This window comes from Equus przewalskii, chromosome 7, assembly GCF_037783145.1.
Source record: "Equus przewalskii isolate Varuska chromosome 7, EquPr2, whole genome shotgun sequence".
In the NCBI taxonomy this organism is placed as follows: Eukaryota; Metazoa; Chordata; class Mammalia; order Perissodactyla; family Equidae; genus Equus; species Equus przewalskii.
Genome location: NC_091837.1, coordinates 30,194,991 through 30,216,827, shown reverse-complemented (window position 1 = coordinate 30,216,827; position 21,837 = coordinate 30,194,991). Strand labels below are relative to the sequence as shown.

Here is a 21,837-nt window from a genome sequence, read left to right as displayed (position 1 = left end):
TAAAAAAATGTCAGGGGGCTGGCCCTGTGTCCCAGTGGTTAAAGTTCTGTGCACTCTGCTTTGGCAGCCCGGGTTCACAGGTTTGGATCCCGGGTGCGGACATACTCCACCCATCAGCCACACTGTGGAGGTACCCCATAGACAAAGTAGGGGAAGACTGGCAACAGACGTTAGCCCGGGTGAATGTTCCTCACAAAAAAAAAAAGGGAAAAGAAAAATCAGGGTGTCCATATAATTGAGAAGAGGCACAAGAGAGGACTACAGGGACAGGAAGAAATGCTTCCAATGGGCATGTAAAAACCACGTGCGGGGATATTTGCAAGGAGGGGAGGGTGAGGGGAGTTGTTGGCAGGCAGCACCCGGAATAAAGGGTGTTCACCACAGATGGCAGCTGTGCAGCTCCAGCACAGCAGCTGTGACTGCACATGCTCACATTTCATACAGTTAGTGTATGTTGAGACAACACAAGTCTAGCATACGGCTCCCATGAGAAGTAGTTAAAAATAACAGCCAAGCAAAACATCAAGTCCTTAAAGAAATGGGATTTTTTGTTTACAACATGCTGGACAAATGCTCAGCAATGAATGATGAATATGGGTCAAAGTTTTCAACAGATCTAAAAAACAAGTTTCAACTCTGAGAGGCGGGAAAGGTTGAAAATAGCACATGCCAGATAGATATTACACCCAAAAACAAGTGTAAAATCTACAAGCCCTTTTATACATCCTGAGAGCAAACAGAAAATTATTTCTGCATCTGTAAATCAGAGCTATCACAAAAGAGCTTCACACTTGCCCTGCCTCGACAGGAACGCACCTGCGTGCTTTCGCTCCCTTCTTTCTGGAGGAAGAGCTGCTTCTTAAACTCGTAGTAGGCATTATACTGGTGCCACGGCTGTAGGAACTCAAATCTACGAACAGAAAAGGCAAGTAAGTCATTCAACGAGACGTGCACACTGCAACAGCAACACTTAACTCTTCCTGATACTGTGTACTTGCTGTGAGCTGAACACTGCTCTAAACGCTTTACAATGCCTGACCCTAATTATCTCAACAACTTATGTAGTAGCTATGACTACACCTACCCATTTCAGACAAGGGAGATCGAGGAACTGCCATGAAACCTCATGTTTTCTGTTTCCCTACCTGAGGTACGGAACAGTATTTCATTAAAAAAAATAAATAAAACTGAAGTGTGTCTAAATTTCCATAGCACATTCTTGAGAAGCATGAATTCCAGCCTTTTATTTTAGGTAGCTTCAATATTCTTAAAGAACAAAACCACCTACACAAACAAAAAAACAGATAACAATAAAAAAAGACACCACCTGACTCAAAGTAGTTTAACAAGGTAATTACAAGATGTATTTATCTAAACACATAAGGATTAAAAAGAAAAAAAGGAATTCTGTAGCTAGATTAAGAAAAAGAAGCCAAACTAAACCCCAAATACCATCTATGCAACCCATATAAAATTCTCCACCTCACCTCTGATCATTCTTGGCACGAACGCTGGTCTCAAATTTAAGGCCATTCCTAGCCACGTACTCTGCCAGCTTGTCAATCACGGGCTGGATGTCGGGGGGCGGGGGGATGATGGCAGCCGCAGGAGCAAGTGCACTGCAGAGAAGCATTCCATCACTCACAGAGAAGGACCTCCTCCAGATCACTGGCAGGGGGATCAGCTCAGCACGGCGCAGGAGGGCCTTTCACTGTCTCAGTTCACACCAAGAGGGAAGTTACACACACACAGGGAGGCTCTTTACCTGAGGTGACTTGTACCACAAAACACTATGAAAGCCAATCCATTTAAAACAGGGACCAAAATATCGTCAAGGGCGAAAATGGGGATCTTACTGAAAAACGACACTTAAAGTCATGGAAACAGGTTCATTTCTTTTTCTCCTAACATTTCCCTCCAATTACAAGCTACTTCTTAGAAGCAACCAAGAATAAATCAAGTGTTGATTTTTGTTATATTAAAAAAAAAAGAGGGGCCAGCCTCGTGGCACAGTGGTTAAGTGCGCACATTCCACTTTGGTGGCCCAGGGTCCGTGGGTTCAGATCCTTGGTGCCCCTCTTGGCAAGCCATGCTGTGGTAGGCGTCCCACATATAAAGTGGAGGAAGATGGGCACAGATGTTAGCTTCAGGGCCAGTGTTCCTCAGCAAAAAGAGGAGGATTGGCAGCAACAAATTTTAGCTCAAGGCTAATCTTTCTCAAAAAAAAAAATGGCTAGCATGACAACATCTTTCATTTCATGTTTAACTTTCTTAGCATGATCAGAAAGTGGGTCATTTTTGCAGAAATATCCAAGTGTTTCGTCAAATTTCCAGAGAGCCTCTTTTCAACTTGAGACATTCCAGTGGGGTACTTGCTCAGCCCACTGACACTTAGAGTCACACACATGCTGGCCAGTGACAGGTGCTGGGGGTCTAGTCTCTGCCTTGCTATCATCAACTTTATGAAATCCTACACGTTTTGCAAGTAATCATGGCTTCACTTCACACTGATTTTGCCTAGTACTCCCCAACTGAGGTGTCAACACATTGGAAAGAATAGATGCTGGGATTAAGGGGGGCAGTGTGGAGTGCTAACTGGAAATTAATTTTCTAAGTGGTTAGATCTTGCTGCTAAAAGTGTTTATGTGTGACAATTTCTGTTGCCCTATCAACTCTGTAACTTGGGGATTTGAAAAATAAACACTCATAATGGAGATCCTCTATGTAACCCACATTATAAAGACCCCCGAACCAAGAACGCAGATGCGCCAGGTGACTCGAAGAAGTGAGAGCGTACCTTGTGGTGATGGTGGTGGAGGTCACCCCACCACTTGTCTCTGCTGTGGTTGGCGGGGGTGGTGGTGTGGTCCCAGGAGGCGGTGGGGCGGTGGCCGTCACTCCGGCGGAGCTGGACACGGTCACTCCGGCAGGCAGGGTGCTGTAGTAAGTGGCTACATCAACCCCTGGTGGGGGAGGTGCCAGGCAGTAGGTGCCATCGGGCAGCATGTAGTAGCTGTAGTACATGGCGGCCACCGTCGCTGTGAAGAGACGCGGTTGTGGGGAGTGAGAGCAGCAAGCGACAGGCGAGGAGACAGAGTCCATGCTGCAGTAAGAAAGGGACACCTTCCCAAGTCCAACACCATTTTGGTCCATTTTCAAGTACACTGTTTTCTATATTTTTCGGATACAAGAAAGACCACCCGTGTGACATGCAAAATGGAAGAGCCAGGCGATATCCACGCACCCAGGGACAGTGGAAAGTGAACAGGATATTCAAAACAGCCAAATGTGAACATTCCTCGACAAGTTAATGCTCTCCCTGACTGCAGAATGTGCAGCTTAGAAGAAAAGTCCCTTCTCTGGAGCCACTAGCTGCCCTTTCCCCACGTGGCCATCCCAGATGACCTATGCTGATGAAATCCACGTGTGACTCAATCCCTTCCCTGGTTTGCCCATTCTGATACCACTCCCATTCTCTATGCTCTTTTTCATTCAAACATTCGTTTTGGAAATCATCCCATTTCTAAAGCTGTGTTGCTCTTTGTCACTAGTGCAAGCCCCCACCCACAATACATGGATGTACTATAATTTATTTAAGAAGTTCTGATGGGCACTGAGGTCGTTTCAGGCTTTGCTATTATAAACAGTGATGTACAACAGCTTCCCGTTTATTCTGGGCACATATGTAAACATCTGTAGGATAGCAGCCCATTGTTTTAACAATTCAAAGTCCTGTAAGTTCTTTCATCTTTTTTTGGGAAAAATATTTAAAACTAGCTAAATCACAGAAGAGTCAATGATCTAATTAAGAATTTTAATTTCTAATCCTGTTTGTAGATAAGCAACTGGTTCCGACTACAGAGAGATTTAATTTCCTCTTCATTAGAGGATGGTGAAAAGATTTTTCCAATCAAGAAATATTATTTTGATTTTCAATTAATCCGTTTTAAAACAAAAACATTTACAAATAGTGAAAGCTTTACATTGACCATGGTTTTCAGTAATGTATGCTACACATGGGGAAACAGTAGTATAGCAACTGACAATTTCTCAATAACAGCTGGATCCCAGCATTTGCATTTTGGGTTGGAATGACTGTGTAATTCCTGTGTGCTGCAGGCATATCCACAGCTGATAATGACTTGATCTGTATTAATTATACATGCACAAACTCCCAAGTTGTTCCTCTCTAGCTTGACGTTACACCACCCACTGTTATGCATTAACAACAACAACATTCCACGTTCTCAAAATAAGATATGCGGCCCCAATATCCTCTCCACGTGCTCTTCAGCACAGAAACGTTCACATAACATCTGTGAAGGAAGCAGGGCCCGAGACAAGACTGTCCGACACAGGTGGGCACATGGGGCGATGGCAGGAAAGGCATGTGCACTCTGTCACCCCAGCACATAGCATGCAATATCTGTCGGATGGATAAACCGAAGCGACAGTTCAAATGGAAGATTTTTCTAACCAAATGAGGCATTCCAACATAAGCATATGCTTCTGAAAGATACAATATTAGCCCTGAAAGAATGGAATTACTATTCCCACCCATCCCCCTTCAGATAATCAAGCTACTGGGGTCCTTCCTGTCACCTCCTGGGCAAAGCCACTACCATGGAGGAGGAAATGATGTGGCATCAGCAAGACCAGAGTGTAACCTAACATCCCACAGAGAACACCCCCAGCGTGCCCGTGTCCCTGGGAGAGGGGACTGCAAGTCCTGCTAGCGCCCAGCCAAGTGGCACACCTCAAGGAAGGACAGACACTCCATATCCTGTCCTGCAGTCAGCCTCTTGCCTAAAAACAAGCCAAAGTACATTTTAAATCGCAGCCACAACCAATGAGCCATAGGAATTCATAAAAACAAAATGTTTTACAATTAAGTTTCAACTAACAGTATATATTATGCAATTGCAACTTAATGTGTTCTTTATGTAACAGAAGTGAATAACTTGTTTTCAAAATTGAGTACCATTCCTTTGAAAGTACTAATAGGCAGATTAATGAGCAGTCTATCTGACTTTCCTGAATTGTCCGTCACATTAAATTAAAACAAAGTGTTAAAAATAGCAGTGCTGGCAAGGTGGCAGATTAACTTAACTCAGGAACTCACCACTACAAACATCTAAAGACACTGGCAAAACATACTGAAAAACTTAAGATGTGCAGCTGAGCTCACCAAAAGAAAATGCCCTGTCCCAGGCATGAAAATAAACCGAAACCTCCAAGGCTGAAGCGTCTCCTAAGCCTTGAGTTAGATCTTACTCCGGATGTCGGGGGAGGCTGTGAGCCCTGGGCACATGGGGACCCACACCACAGGGTGTCACCGGAAGGAGGGATGGGAAACAGGAACCCTGGCGGAGGTCGGTGCAGGCTGCCCTTCTCTCTAGCCTCGCACTGCGCGCTGTGAGCCCTCTCCAACAACACGTTAAGTGCCCTCTGCAAAGGTGAGAGGAGTCTGAACATCTCCATGTGTCTCGCGACGGCAGTGAGCCACCCACGTCCCATGAGAGGAGGACGTGGCTGACCCGCTGGAGACATCCCGCTGCACAAGGCGCTCCGGGGAAGGCTGCTCTACCGGGTGGCCGAGAACCCAACACTGCGGCAGCTTTACCAGTTCTCTCCTTTCTCCCGATTCTCACTTCGGGGAAAGTCAGGGATGGAAAGATTTTAGGGAGAAGGTCGTTTCTGTCCTTTTCCCCACAGACACTGAGGCCTGGGAGGGCTGTGACAGAGACAGGGCAGCACTGTTGCCCCCTGGGATCTTTGGGTCCCACTGTCATGAATAGCGCGTTTCCTCATCCTGACCTCGGGGTATCCTTTCGGAGTCTTCTGCCTGCCGTGAAGCCCCCCTTGTTTTACCATCCCCTACCCCAGGCCGACTCAGTAGGCCCCTGCTCTGCCCTCTGTAGGGACCATGCACACACACCCCTGGGGTAATTCTCCACAACATCAGGGCTGTTGGCACAGCTACTGACCCAAGGGCTCAACATCTTAAAAACAGCAATAGGCAGCTCACACAGCTCCCAGTATACAGCAGGCACTAGATAAGCATTTAATAAGAAAAGCCTGCTGATGGCAAGGCCTGTGCACCTTCTAAAACACCCTGGTGCTAAGATAGCCTGCGGTGAACAGGAAGCCTGGCAAGCTGACATCACCCTATTACAGAGGCTCTTCAAAGACGCAGCAGGGGGCTCACACAGCTCTTGAAATACTTGAACTAAAACCCTTTAAAGTGGACACCGATTAGAGGACTGTGATTTTTGTATACAGCCCCCAACTCAGAAATTCTCATGAACACTAAGTTTTGAGAACCAATGGACTAGACCATGGAAAGAATAGACAGAGGTCTGGGCACTCCAGGACCACGTTCCCTTAAGGTCACCATCACATCCTAGACAGGCACAGGGGTGCGTACAGTTGCAAAGTGCTCCCACTGTTGTGTTTAGCACTGGGCTTCCATGACATAATACATCTTACCAGGTTTGTTGTTGTTCTCAGGATTTTATGTTGAATTTTCCAAGAGGAGATTGGGTTTTACAGTAAGTTAAATGCTGAAATGATTTACCTAATAAACAAACATCATGAACACCACAAACACTTACTCCAAATAAATCCAAGAGAGAAATCTCAACGGGCCCCTACATGTCCTAAGGGCAAGTACAGTTGTATGGAGAAATCAAGCTTCCTAAAAGCATAAGGCACATTCTTAAGCACTTCCTTCCCAACACCGAGTGTGCTCAGAAAGGTACAGAGCCACAGAACACAGCGTCAAAGGACTCTGCCTAATTATCTTCCAAATCCATTCTACTAGACTGGCTTCTTGCAAAAACAGAGCCAGTTTACCGATACTTCCATGTGATCTTAATCTCACACAAATTTAACTCCCAGAAGAGAATCCTAGCATCGAAAGGGTACTTGGAGATGAGAGGGCTGGTGAGCAATCCCTTCTGCGTAAGAGCCAATTCAGAGAGACAAACAACATGTGTCTGTATTAAGAATGAAAACAGTTCTGTAGAAAAAAAAATGAGCACCTTCTTTAAAAACCGATCTGCTTTATTCATAGAAGAACGTTAAGAAGATGGCACTGTGTTTTCACACGAGCATGACTAGCTGAGCGTGTCTGAGAAGCAGCAACAAGAGGCTCTCACCTGCCCGCCAGCGGTCTGCCACCTCAGCGCCCCCACCTGTCCACCCCAGGTCATGGCCTCGCCTCCCAGCATCCTTCACGGGACCTCCAAATGGTCTCCACCCACATGCATTCCAGGGACCTTTCTAGGAAGTTCAATGGCTTTAAATCCTATTTGTACTTGATGATTCCAGAATCCCTGTCTTCAGCCTGAGCTGAACTTGTATATTAATTGCCCGCTCAACACCCTCTTTGGGATAGCTCATAAATGTTACAAAGAGACTGCGTCTGGAACAGGATCTGCGAGCTTTCTCCACACACTGGCTCTCCTGCAGTCCTGCCCTGGCAGGAAGCGGCTGTGCCCTGCCTCCTCCCAGTGAGTCAGCCTGGACCCCCCTTCCGACTCCATCCAAATCAGACTTCTCCTGACTCCAGCTCTGAAGCTCCAGTACCCCTGCCCAGACTAGAGAGAACCTCCCAGCCATGACACTGCTCCGCCTGAAGCCCTCCTACCTCTCCCCTCGGGGTCCAAGCCAAGTGCTCCGTCTCCCAACGCTCCCCCATCCCTGCCTCTGCTCCACTTGGGGCCTCCCTAATGGCCTGGCTTGCCTGAGCTTCCTCTGGCTTCTGGTCTTGGGTGACCTTGGCTCAGACGGACTCCCTGACTATGCCCACCAGCACTGCTGACCTCCTCAGGGCTCTCACTGTCCCCGTGACATTCCTCATTGGAAGGAACTTTGTTCACTGTTATTCCCGGCATAGCATGACCAAAGGCCAATTTTTTCAATGAATGCACAAGTTATATGCAAAAGAATGAGAACTGGAATGGCATGAAGCTTCTCAGCAGCAGCAGAGGCTACTCTGAGACGGTGGCCCAGAGTATTCCAAAACCTGAGGGACAATATTCAACCCACAATTCTAGGCCCGTCTAAACTACCTACTGCATGTGCAAGCAGAATTAGGGCATTTTCAGACATTCAAGGATTAAAAAATATTGTCTTCGTACGTACCCTTTCTTGGTAAGCTACTGGAGCATGTGCTCCAGCAAAATAAAGGAGTAAACAAGCAAACCAACCAGAAGGAAACCAGGCACTAATGCAGGAAAGCAAGGAAGAGAAGCCGGAGGAGAACATGGCTACAGGCTAAGAACACGGCCACTCCACACTGCAGCAGGGGGCAGAGAGCTCCAGAAACACACCTGCAAATGTCACCAAAAGGCAGACTGTGAATGCCACCACCGATGTACCAGAGAAGCTCACTATCCACATTTCCAGCAGCAGGAAGCACGAGGCATCCAAAATCAAGACCTGCTCCTGGAGATGGCACCACTGAAAAGAGCCCATGTCGTTCAACAGCTCTGCGGATGCTAAGCTAGGAAGCAGGAGCAGTTCTGTGGGGCTGAGTGCCCACGACACCTGACAGCTGGGGCTCTGACACAGGTTGTACAAGACAGGTCCCAACCTTTGCAGAGGAATCAGCACAGATGATGGATGTGTAAGCTATGTCCGCATTGTTCCCTTTGGAATTTTGATTATAAAATACAGGTTTAAGTACATTAGCTAAAGTTACAAAGTAACCAAAACAGAAACATGTGATAAGAGTACATCCGGCGTGTGAGAGGAGGTTCAGCCGGGGCACAAGCTAAATTATCATCTGTCATGGCGGGAAGACGACAGAGAAAATCTAGTCTAAAGTAGATAAATCCAGAAACAGGCACAAGCAGGTTATTCAGACATACAGAAGTAATCACCGAAAACTCAAAGACAAAACAGTTAACAGTAAATGCTTATGAAACAAATTAGAAGCGGGAGGGGTGGGCCAAATACTCTTCATAACAAACAATCATTGTTACTATTTTTTTCCAGAAGGCACTGAATTTCCCTTTTTGTTTCCCTCCCCGAAGCCCCAGTACATAGCCATATATCCTAGTTGTAAGTCCTTCTAGCTCCTCTATGTGGGACGCCGCCTCAGCCTGATGAGCAGTGCGAGGTCCATGCCCAGGATCCAAACCCGTGAATCCTGGGCCACTGAAGCGGAGCACGTGAACTTAACCACTCAGCTATGGGGCCAGCCCTATTATTTGACTTAAAAAAATACAGGTATTACTTTGATTAAAATAATTTTTAAAAGTCTCCTAACTATAATCAAAGAGACGATGAGTATCTTATTCTATTTATCATAGTTTGAGCCCAGAGCAAAGACTTTAGAGAAACAACATTATTCATGCTCCTTTTCAATGTATTACTTTTTGCTTCATCTCTCCTTTCATCTGTCCATCCAGCCAATATTTACTCAATATGTCCTTGTGTCAAAGAGTCATCTAGGGGCTGGGGATCCAGCAGTATCCATGACAGACAAGTTCTGCCCTCCTGGAGCTTCTGCACAGCAAGTATGGAAGTAAACTACAGAGGAAACAGAGGAAGCTCAGACACTGAGAAGGGCTATGAAAACACAAAACAGTATATGTGAGAAGAGGATGAATTGGAGAAAGGCCCGTTATGCAGCAGAGCCAGGGAAGGTCTGACCTGAGAAGTAAAAGCTCTCGGGGAAGAGCACTTTAGGCTGATGAGCAGCCAGTGCAAAGGTCCTATGGTCAGAATCAGTTACGACACTTCGGGAACAGGAAGGAGAGTGTGACAGAGCAGCGAGACATGGAGAGCAGAGGTGAGTTTCTGGAATTTCAATGAGATGAGAAGCCAATGGAAGATTCTGAGTAGAGAGGTGAAGAGATGGGATTCACTTTTTGTAAGGTCACGCTGGCTGCCAGAGGAAGCACGGGCTGTGGGAAGGCAGCACTGAGACCAAGAGGGGCTGTAGCAGATGCCAAGTCCAGAAAGATGGTGGCTTAGATCAGAGCGGATGCGCTGAGAAGTGTCGGATCTGGGATGGACGCTGGACATGGTGCCCAAAGACAAGCAGCAAAATCACCCATGGGTGTGAGGGAAGAGAAGACTGGGGGCGATGCCAACGCCTTGGCCTGAAGAGGAGAGTGATGCCGATGCCACTCCCTGAAACAGGGGCGTGTGCGGGAATTAAGAGTCCTGCTCTGGACATGCCAAATGCAAGATCTCCACGACCTAGCCAAGGGCTGGAGACACACATCTGCATCAGCAGGACACGGGAACCTTCCAAAGAACACAAACCACGACAACATACTGTAAAACCTGCATTTTTAACAAAACCGGTATTTACCATAACTTTAAAAGTTTATGGGGCTATCAAATAAAAAGGAGTAAACAAAATGAGAATGTTCATATTCGGGTGAGGTCTCTTACTAACAAATTTTGGGATAGAGCAGAGGTTGGCAAACTCTTCCTACAAAGACCCAGACAGGAAATACGTTAATCTTTGCGGACAAAGAGGCAGGCTAAATTGAGGGTATCATACAGGTATTTATACGATGGGAAAAAATAAATTCCCACACTTTTTCTCTTTGATGAAATTCAAAATATAATAAAAATAATTGAGTACAGTTTTGGGGGGAGGGTAACACATCTACTAACGGGAGGAGAACTCCTTTTATGAGGGATAACACTTCACGGCACTGGGGTGCAGAAAGGCCTGTCTGTAAAGCCCATCCGTAGCTCACACCCTCACAAGCACAGGTGCGCTGGATTCAGCCGCCAGGTTGTGGTGTGCCAGCCCCTAGGAGGGTATCATACATCTAGCATTTCCTATTTACCCCTGAGCTAGAACACCTCACTGTCCACAAACTGGAATTTTTGTTTTGCTTTTTAAAAAGTCAACATTTGGGGCCGGCCCAGTGGTTAAGTTCGCGCACTCCACTTTGGTGGCCCAGGGTTTCGCTGGTTTGAATCCTGGTGCAGACGTGGCACTGCTCTTCAAACCATGCTGAGGCAGCATCCCACATGCCACAACTAGAAGGACCCACGACCAAAAATACACAACTATGTACCGGGGAGCTTTGGGAGAAAAAGGAAAAATAAAATCTTAAAAAAAAAAGAGTCAACCTTTTATAAAAGGCTGTTTGAAAATGTTCTTAAAACCTGGATGGTTGATAAATTAAAAAACATTTGAAAAGTATGGAAAAGTCATAGGATTAAAAATCTGTCCCTAATCTCATAATCATTTGGATTCTCCTTCCGTCGTTTGTCCACGTGTACACGGATTTCTCAGACACGAGGATGGCAAGCACATTCCCTAACACTCGTGGGATCTGGTCTCCAACTCAGGCTAAGAGTCAACCAATGAATGTCCTGCTCTGTAACACTATGCATAGAACATGCAATATTGTAGCAAACTTCCCAAATCACAAGTTATGTTCACTTATCTCTACTTTATATTCAAGCTAGACTCTAGAGGAAGCCATCAAGCAGCAGAATTTACTGCAGTTAGTGCTGGTGACTGCACGAGTCGCCTCCAGGAAGCACTCGCTCTGAACGATCTGAGGCCAGGAGCTGCCAACTCCCCTACGTTTATGTGGCTGACAGACCAACGTCCGAATGAATTATTTCCATGGTGAATTCACTATCTAACAAATTCTACAGTACTACCTCTTTTGCTGAAAATAAACCTTAGTAAAGGTTTTATTGGCACCTGAAGATTCAGCTCTTTGATTCTGGTATTAACTGCACAGGCCCTTCAGACGACAGCAGTCTACTTGACTTGAGAATTTCCTTCTGCCTACAGTTAAAGTTATGTTTTCTTCACACTGAAGACCTTTAATCCAGGTGAGGTCAAATTATATAAGTTTAAATATGAGGCACCAACAACACAATTCAATAGTAATTGCCATTATTATTTTGCATTTTCAGGGGTGAAGAAAGTGTTTAATAAGCCCAGGAGATATTAAAAACCTTCAAGGTCCTTCAGCAGGAGAATAAGAGAGAACAAGGCTGAAAACTTCTTTCTCTCCCTTTTCCTAAGTTTTTCTTATCCACTCACTGTCTCCTTATCTCTGTTCTCAAGACTTCTGGCTTCACCTCCTGGACTCAGAAAATTTTCAAGAGTTCCTAAAAGACTCCTTTTGGCCACGGTTTGTTTGGGGCAGGGTACTTACCTATTAGCTCTCTACAATATACAATCATGTACTGAAAGGAAAAAAATACAGTCAAACAAATAAAAAACTCACCCTTCTGACTGCCCCAAACACTTAAAAGCATTAATCATTTGGATCATGACACATTGTGTCTAAATATTTTCAAACCGAGAAAATCTTGAGACTATCCACACCAGAGAGAAGGAGGACAACCAATGGCTCTGCTAACGGGCTCTCATGTGACAGAGAGTGTTCCAGAAGATGAAAGTTCATTGCAACCACCTGTTCTATTTACTTCATTGTGACATCCAGAGAACCCAAGGTTTAAAAAAACTCCCCAAACGAGGAGGCTTGTTTCCCTGTCACTAACCTTATGGAATAGGAAAATCTGACTGATTCTGTAGTGATGCAAGAGTACCACATTTCTAAAGCTGAAAAACCACTGGAATGACTCAGTTTCAGACATGTATGAACATGTGACTTATGAATTTTAGCCCACTATTTAGAAGTGATCTCTCTTTTTGGCACATAAAATTTTCTTCTAGAAAAGCCTGTTAGTTAAAGTCTTCATCAGTGACCTGCAAGTAAAAAGTTTTGAATTTTTAATACTGTATTGAGGTTTTGGAGGCGTGTTACATAAAAACAGGTTCTAGAGAGTTCTGGGTGAAGAAAGTAAGTGGTTCAAGTGTGCGACCGGAACTGTGAGGTGGGAGAAGCGTGCAGAGGTGCAGGGAGGGGGCCGGCAGACTCTGCACTGTCAGAAGGACGTCTCCCCTGGGTCCCTGACTGGGGGAAAAGACATTTGCTCTAGGCCATTTTTAGCATCTCACAAGAGAGCAGAGGATGGGTTTCCCAGAGAAAGCTGCACCTGGAAGGGAAGACAAAAGACCTCAGAGCAGGTGCAAACAGTGTCAAGGAGAAGGCTCCCATGGTGTTGGGGACAAAGGTCTGCATGGAGCTGCCAGCGTGGTGAGCAGGGACAGACGAGAAGGGCAGGACTCAGCGGCCCCACAGGCGCAACATCACCATGGCCAAAGGCTCTGGAGGGGACCACCACACGGAGACAGCAAAGAGCTGAGTCTGGAAGGAAACAGAACCAGGCAACCTCAAGAGTTTTTTGAGCCACTGACGAATGTGGTGAGACAGGAATTCAATCGAGCACAAAGAAAAGGAAATAAAACCACCAATGAGATGGAAAGGGAGGGTACTGAGCAGGGTCAGTAACTGGGCTTGCCTCTTGCTTCTTGTGCAGCCCAGGAGAGCTCCAAGGTTTTTTACATTTGTAAACGGTTGAAAACAAAACAAAACAACAATATTTCATGACGTAAACATTCTACGAAATTCAAATTTCGGTGTCCATAAATCAAGTTCTACTGGAACTCAGCCACAGCCCTCTGTGTACAACGGTTGGGCGGCTTTCATGCTACCACAGCAGAGATGAGTCATGAGACAGAAGGCACGACCCACAAAGCCAAAGACATTTACACATTTACGTCTGGACCTTTACAGAAAGAGTCTGCCGACCCCTGCTGCAGCGTTTAGAAAGCAAACTGAGGACCAAAACAACACCACTGTAGACCCAGCACATTTTAGACTGCAAGGAACAGAACAGACGTGGCTAAAGAAACCAGCTCAGCAACACAGAAGGAGAAGATGCACAGAATCATGCTGAATGCTGGAGAGAAAAAGGGATTACAATCAAAGAGAAAATGACAGACACAGGAGGAAGAGATGGTTCAAAGTAAGGACATTGGTGTCTTCCAAGCAGGAGAGCCAACTAATGGAACAGAAAAGGTATTCAGAGGCAGAACAGAAAATAATTTCTCTGAAATGAGACATGAATCTTCGATTGAAAGGGTACACAGTAGATTCCAGGAAGATGGGAGTGTATGCTGATCAAGTCATTAGAATTCAGAGCGAAGAAAGAATTTTTTTTTTTTTTGAGGAAGATTAGCCCTGAGCCAACATCTGCTACCAATCCTCCTCTTTTTGCTGAAGAAAACTGGCCCTGAGCTAACATCTGTGCCCATCCTCCTCTACTCTACATGTGGGATGCCTATCACAGCATGGCTTGCCAAGCAGTGCCATGTCCGCACCTGGGATCCGAAACGGTGAACCCCAGGCCACTGAAAAGGAATGTGTGCACTTAACCGCTGTGCCACTGGGCCGGCCCCTGAAGAAAGAATTCTTTAGGTGTCCAATCAGAAAAAGCAAGCCACCTAAGGGGTGAGAGTGGAGAAGATGAGGCTGGCCTCTCCCTTTCACAGCAACATTCAAATCCAGAAAACACTCAGCAGTGCTCCTAAGGTCTAGTCAGTGTGACTGACTATGTGTATTACTCTCGGCCAGGCTGCCGTTTACGTCAAGAGGCAACAGACAGACATTTCCAAACACGATGGATCTCAGAGAGTAGCACCCAGGAACAATTAATGAAAGTCAACCAACTGACAAACCCGCACAACTAGTCAGCGGCAAAAGTCAGACAGCCCCAGCTTCCCTGTGGCAGGAAGGACCATGTTAGATTCTAGTTTACAAAGGCCTCAGAGAAAGGAAATGCTACCCAAGAATTTTATACCCAGACAAGCTTTCCTCTTTACACAAGGTTTGAAGGCAGGCATTTTTCAAGTATGCAAGAATTCATGAAATAGAACCCTTGTAAAACTTATCGGTTTATGCAATTCAAATGAACAAGAGATGAATCAGATAAAGAACTCAAATGGAGATGCTGTGGTGGCAAACTAATCCACAGAACTGAGACTAGTCAACAAGGAATTACAGCTGCAGAATAGGGCGTAAATGTTGCCTGTAAGCTCTCACAGTATAAACATACTTCTTTAAAAGAACCAGGAGTTGGGGCGGGGTGAGGGAAAGGAGGTATTTTAGGAGCATTTCATTTCCTCTAGTTTCACAGTTAATCAATTACATCTAAGATAAACACACAGCTTTAAAAAGAATTTACTGTTCCAACCTCTCTAATGTTCTAACTCTCAGTACTGAATTCTGTCTGGTGCTCAGCAACTGCTTCACTTTGATTTTTGATTCTAGGTTCTTCTGTTGAATTCAAGTAAAATTAAAAAGTTTATGTCCACTTTCACACACATATTTCTATCTATACATCATACCACGACATAACGAGTATCTCTGTATTCTATATGAGTTTCTCTTTTTCCCTACTTAGCAAAATTATCTCAGTTTTTTCCATTCTGTCAATGATGTTCACCTAATGTTAAAAATGGCTATTTCTGGGTAGTGGAATCTTGGGTAATATTTTACCTTCTTCCCTTTAGTTCTTATGACTCACAATAAAGTCATTTTTAAAAGGGTTTGGGAGGTAAGTAAAGCACTTCGAGGTCATGATTTTGCACAGAAAAAAAAAAGAGAGAGAAAATGCCAAAAACAACAGCAAAACCACATTTAGAAAACTGGGATAGAAGCAAGAAAATATCAAGTCTAGCCACATGATATGGTTTAATTTCACTTAAGCTATTTAAAGAATGAAACATTTAAAAAAACTGAGTTGGCATTTTATTTTTAAAAAACTGCATGCTATAATAGCGAGTAGTATTTCAGTACTATTGCTCCCTGCACAATTAATTTTGTTTATTATACTCTTCTGCAAGGATTTATAGCTAAATAGCAGAAGGCAACTAAATAATAACAGATAAGAAAGGGCACGAAAAACAGTTCATTGTCAGGCTAATAAATTAAGTGAATTGTTAGTTTTACATTCTATATTTAAGGAGCTTCTAGAAAAAATTCTTTTAAAATACAAGGCTAGGCTGCCTAAATCTAGGAAAAATTCTGATCATTAGAAAGTAAATAACAAGGAATGACTGAGTACATTCTAAGGAGAAGATTAAATGCTAAGCAATACAGAAGGACGGAGAAGCTCAGTGACCCAACCACCTCCAACGCGCACCAGAGGGGAGGCAGGCCAGCCTTTGTGGGGAAAACAGCTGTCATAGGGACCGCTTCAGCCTCAACACACTGAGAGCTGATAAAACAGTCTGGAGATTGCATATTAAAATCACAGAATTAACTCAGGACAATGGTGTATAGTTTCACAATAAGCATCACGTAAATCTGTACTTTTTGCTGAGAAGCTGACAGATACGGTATAAAAAGTCCAAGCAGTACAAGTGGACGGGGAAGCAGTCACTGCTCTCGCCCTGAGCCTTGTTTTCGCAGATCCTCTGAGCGCACAGCTGTTACTAGTGTCCTCCCTGTCCTGTTAGAGACACTCTTACAAAAGCACAGCCACTTCCCTCCGCTTCTGGATTTAACACAAGTGGCCTCCTACCAAACCTACTCTTCTGCACCTCGCCCTTTCCCTCACGTGGGACAGGTCCTGGGCAGCATGCCGAGTGCACACGCACCTCTGGCTTCCTCTCGTTGGCTCCATACCCACTGTGAGCGTGCTCTAACGTTTACTCCCTCAGACCTCCACTAAAGGACAGACAGCACCTCAGTCTTTTGCTATTACTAAAAATCCGACTTATAATGAATATTCTTGTAGTTCTATCTTTACACACATATTTGCAGATCAAAGTAGAAATCCTGGGTCAAACGCACGTGCATTTTGGACTCTGATTTCCACTGTCAGCCTGCCCTCCACACTGGGGTACAAATCAGTAACACGCGAGTGCCTGTCAACTTGCTCCTTCTTTGCTTATGTGACAGCTGAAAAATGGCATGTCACTGTGAGTTCCACCTGTATTTCTTTTATTTAATCTCTTTGAATTAAGAAATTCAAACTTGTATATATGAAATAACATTTCAACAGCCCAGAAACTTCGATTTATCCTAAAAGACTTACAATTTCAAAGAGTTCTTGTGTGCCCGCCTTTCTACTAGAATACAAAGTCTCATATGCTTAACATACTGGTTGCAGTTGGTTTAAATAAGAGTGGATTTCACTTTCTCTGGAGGTTAGCTCCAAAGTCAGCATATACAATGCCATGTGAGTGCGTAGCAACCGGAAACCTTAAAAGTATGGCCATTTTTACCTTTGTGAATTATTCCCAGTGTAGTTCATTTCTCTACTGGACTATTATCCCCCTATGTGACTGTAAAAGCTGTTTGTATGTTAGACAGTTTTTTCTGCTTTCTCAACAGTTTTACTTTTCCAATTAGCTGAATATAATGCTGTCTGTCAGCTTAAACAGATGATTCTTTATCTGTTAAAGTATCCTTACTTTCCTGAGAATTTTCACCTCTGGCACTGAGACCTGGAAGTGATTGTGCTATTGGATAAGGCAAGGCTCTAACGTGATCTGCTTTGCAGACAGCTCTTCCCCGACACCACTCTCGCTGTGACGTCCCTCCTGCCAGTCTGCCCATCTCCTTTCCAGGCCCTTATGCTCGCTCTCCCTCTGAAGACTTGCTGGGTCTGTGCCGGGTGCGGGCAGAGAAGCCCCTCCTCTGTATAAGCTGGGCCTTCTCACTCTTACCAGCAGTTTTTCTCTTAAACTATGTCTTCCAGTTAAATTTACTGTAATTATGTATTTAACTAAAATTAATGCAAATAGATGAAATTCGAGTGAAAAAAAAGAACTACTGTTTCTGTGAAAATGAAACTGAATCCTTTGGAAAGACTGAATAAAAGGCCAATTGCTTAAAAGAATCTGTTGTGGAACTAGAGGCGGGAGAAACGACTTGACGCTTCTGTGTGAAGTGACGCAAAGTAAACGAGGACTCTGCTCTCAGGGTGCTAGTGCTCACCTCACCTCACCTCACCCAGACGGCGGGAAGGAGCGCTGCACCCTGACGCAGCTTTGCTGAGGACGCCCCGTCAGAGGCAGGGCTGTGGTCCCACGCACAAAGACAGGCCAACAGCACACGTTCATGTTTCAACTTAAAAGATAGCTCAGGCCCATATGTACGATTTTCAGATGTGTTCTAATTGCATATTTTGTTCAAATCAGCAACTATTTAAGCTCTGAGAAGTCTTTACTACATCATCTCACTTTATTATCCGATAGGGCACATCTCCCTTTATTGTGCCTCTTTTTCAAATTCTTGCTTGCCTTTTTTTGGATAACCATAGATAAAAAGAAACATCTTTGAGACCTGAGCAGAGGCGTCTACATTCATCTCTGCTGGGCGTTACTGTGGTCTAGACCCAACTTCTAGCCCATGGCTCTTCCTGGAAACTCGGATCAGCCCATCTAACCATCCAGGCCACCTCTCCCACCCTGCGACTCCTGGATCCTGGAAGGCAGTTGTCATGGTGACCCTAAAGGCCAATGCTCATGGAGGGCACTCTCAAGGGGACGCCTGTTCTCCGGCAGGCACTGCCCCCTCCCCTCTTCAGAGCTGAGTTTCACAGGACGTCTGCACTCAGGTCTCCATTTCTGCACCACCCATTTGTAGTCCAGCTTTTGTCCTCCACCCTTTAACAAAACTGCTGTCACTTCCGGTAACAATGTGTTCACTGTGAAACTGGAATTGTACTTTAGAGCCCCCTTCCCTGGCCCTAGCTGACCATGGACTCCGTGGAGAAGCTCTGTGATGCCCTGCTGTCCTGCTGCCCCTGTGCCCAGGACTCCACCTGCATCCACAGCAGAGGCTGGACGCGGGCAGGCACCTATGAGCAGCACCTGTTTTGCCAATGTTTTGATGGACTGCCTTGTAATTTTACAGACTATGAATTCACTGCTGACATTTGTAAACTGTCCTTCTGGATTTCTTGCTTTTCTGGAAAATCTGGAATTTGGTTCCTGCCTTCTGGCACGGCCACAATCCACATCTAATCAGCCACGGGTTCTGTCAGCACTACTCCTTCATCTCTGCTGGGCTAGACAGGCTAGACGTTAAGGCTGGCTCCCAATGCAGGGCGTTGGTCTAAAACCTAAACACCAGGCACCACCCCCAAACACCTTGTCCTACACGTGTCTGTCACTCTTGCACCATGTGAAGGAAAAGATGGATGTCAAATGTCAAAACAACTATTTTACTGAGGACAAGAGTGCTGGGACACTTCCTATTGCGGGTCATGTGTCAGGCAAAGAACCAAGACATCACATCTGTTGGCTGAACCACAGGGAATCAGGACATCACACTTGTGGAATGGCCTGCAGGGTTTGCACAGAGCAAGTGTGGGATTCTCCCAGGGGCAGAGGCTGTCACGGCTCACCTTGGCCTTCGGGGCCCTCAGTGGGCCATGGGAGGGACTGAGGTCAGTGCAGCTCCAGGAGCCCTGCAGTGAGCTCCCTGGAACCTGCCCACCCCTCTGATCTTCCACACTGCCATTACATCACACAGGACATCGTCACCAACCAGACCATGGGATCTCACAGTAAAACCGCGTGTCACAGAGCAGCTACTCTCAGCCTGCTCCACTGCTGGCTTGGTCCCCCCCACCTGCCCCAGCCCTGTAGGGTCTGCAGACATATCACACCATTAGTGACCCAAGCATTTAACTGTATATTCACGGTGAGAAGCAGAATGAATAATCACGGGCATGGTCACCTTGCCCCGAACTCCTATCCTTTTCCCATGCAACAAAGGTTACAGCTTTAGCAATCTAGAGGATGTGCACTGCACTGAACTTACAGAAATTTAGACAGGTTTGAAAAAGGAAAGCTCGGACACTGGAGAGACGTTCCACTCAGCGAACTCACACCCTGGACTGATGTAAGATGGGAGCAGAATCTCCTGGTCACTCCTGCCTCCTGATTCATCTGTGTGGGCATCTACACAATGATCCCCACCAGGAGTACAGGCGCTGTGAGTGACTTACAGACGGCCTCAGGGGTAGCCGCAAGGACAGACGCACGAGTACAGGCGTTATAAGTGACTTACAGAACGCCGTGGGGATAACCATGAGTATGGGCGCTATGAGTGACTTACAAAACGCCTCTTGGGTAGCCGTGAATACGGCGCTATGACTGTCTTATAGAACACCTTGTGGGTAGCCGCGAGCACGGGCACTATGAGTGACTTACAGAACGCCGCGGGGTAACTGCCTTTCGTGATGTTTACAATATGCACTGACACTGGACCCCAATCACGAAGACGCAACTGCATGACACAAGATCTGCTCTTTGATTTGAACATCTAAAGAAATTTGGTTTGACCTGATTTAATCGTTTAAAGAAATTACCTGAGTTCTTTAAGAGGTTTTTTTTAGGACATACGCAGACATTCACTCAAGTAACTGATTTTTAAAGTCTAAAAATGTTAATTCAGCACACTGAAATTACACATAATTGCATGGCAGTGCTAGAAGGGAAGTGCAAAAGAACACTGTTAACATTTTTAACAAAAGCTTGGTCCTAAATAATGAGGAGCTTACATTTTAAAAGAGAATTAATCTCAGGCTGATTTTCCAATCTTTAACTGAAAATGACAAGCTTTATAGATGGATTCATTATATCAGATTTCCATGTGAAGCAGGCTGAACACATGAATTCCTGGGGCTTTGCCAAAGCTTCTTCTCTCATTCAATATTTAACCTCTGAATAAAACCACTTAAAAAAGACCTGATAATGAGCTCAAAATCAAATACTTTCAAATGACTTCTTGAATAGAACTTCAAAATTTGCCTTCTATTAATAATCTTTAAGTAATTAAAAAGACAAAACACTAGCAATCAGAGAGAATAAGTAAGAAGTGTAACTAATTCTGAGGGGGATATCATATGCTGTCTTAAGCTGTGTCTTTTTCAAGAAAGCAACCATGGCAGACAACACACCACGTCCACCAGTGTCCATTCTCCCCATTCCTCTTGACAGAACTTTGATTTTGTTTAGGGCAGCAGTGATGGGAAGGCCATGTGACATGGTCCTGGCCCATGAGTTACAGGAAGTCACCAGGCATGACTTCTGGAGGGTTCTCTGAAGAGGGGCAGAGTCACCCAGCACCTGCTTTCTGCCATTGCCTTTCCTCTCCGTCCTGCTGAAACACAGAGCTGACGCTGGAGATGAAGCAGCCATCTTGCCAACATTAGGTGAGACGCAAAAGGACGAGGCCACATGCTAAGGAAGCCTAAAGAGGAAGACCCAAGGATCTGGGCTCCTCATGGCACCTCTACCAGACCCACACTGCCTGCTTCCCCGCCCCGTGACAGCCTGCTGGTTAAGCCCTGAAGCTTGCTGCAGGCTGGGGGGTGCACGGTGAGATACTCGCACACAGCGAGGTACTCACAGTCAGTGGTGTATTCCACCTGGGAGGGCTGCACGGCTCCGCCATCTGCTGTGGGTGGGGTGGGGGCGGGACTGTCAGTCTGGGCTTTACGGACCAGCGCCGCAAGGGGGTGATCCGGGTCCACCACCTTCAGAGGCTACAGAGAGAGAATGCACGGTCACTCTATTTTCTGTATTCTGAGACACGCAGAACACTTCTGTGGCAAGAAGCCTCAGCTCAACTTTAGGAAACAGTGTATGCACCTCAGCAACCTCAGCACGTGCACACACGCACCTGCACACATGGAGGTCCTGACTGTGGCAAAGTACTCTAGCTAGTTGTGAGCTCCAGAGGAACTGGGTAAACAGATAACCTCAATCTTCCTAAAAACCAGTAAGGAAAGGAAGGAGGGATGATTAGACTAGACTGCTACTGATAAAAGTACGAGCGTCCAAATTCACTCAAAACTTGAAACTTTGTCCTTCTTTAAAGAAATTTCTGATTTTTAATCACCAACAGCTTTTGAAGTCCAATCAATCAACAATCATTCCTTGAAGGGCTCAGCCACACTACA

General features: G+C 45.5%; 1 protein-coding gene across 14 annotated transcripts in view; it reads right to left on the bottom strand.

Annotated features, from left to right (window-relative positions):
• The window catches only part of SFSWAP (splicing factor SWAP), a 79,485-nt gene that overhangs the window by 41,304 nt on the left and 16,344 nt on the right, over positions 1 to 21,837 (bottom strand). For all 14 annotated transcript variants that reach the window (XR_011542490.1, XR_011542494.1, XR_011542492.1 and 11 more), the window contains 4 exons: positions 21,285 to 21,420; positions 2,798 to 3,038; positions 1,488 to 1,619; positions 817 to 910 (listed from right to left, as the gene is read on the bottom strand). Coding sequence is in view for 8 of the 14 variants with exons in the window: in XM_070629313.1 (XP_070485414.1) it covers positions 817 to 910; positions 1,488 to 1,619; positions 2,798 to 3,038; positions 21,285 to 21,420 (603 nt within the window). In the remaining 6 variants the exon portion in view is untranslated. The remainder of the gene's footprint in view (positions 1 to 816; positions 911 to 1,487; positions 1,620 to 2,797; positions 3,039 to 21,284; positions 21,421 to 21,837) is intronic.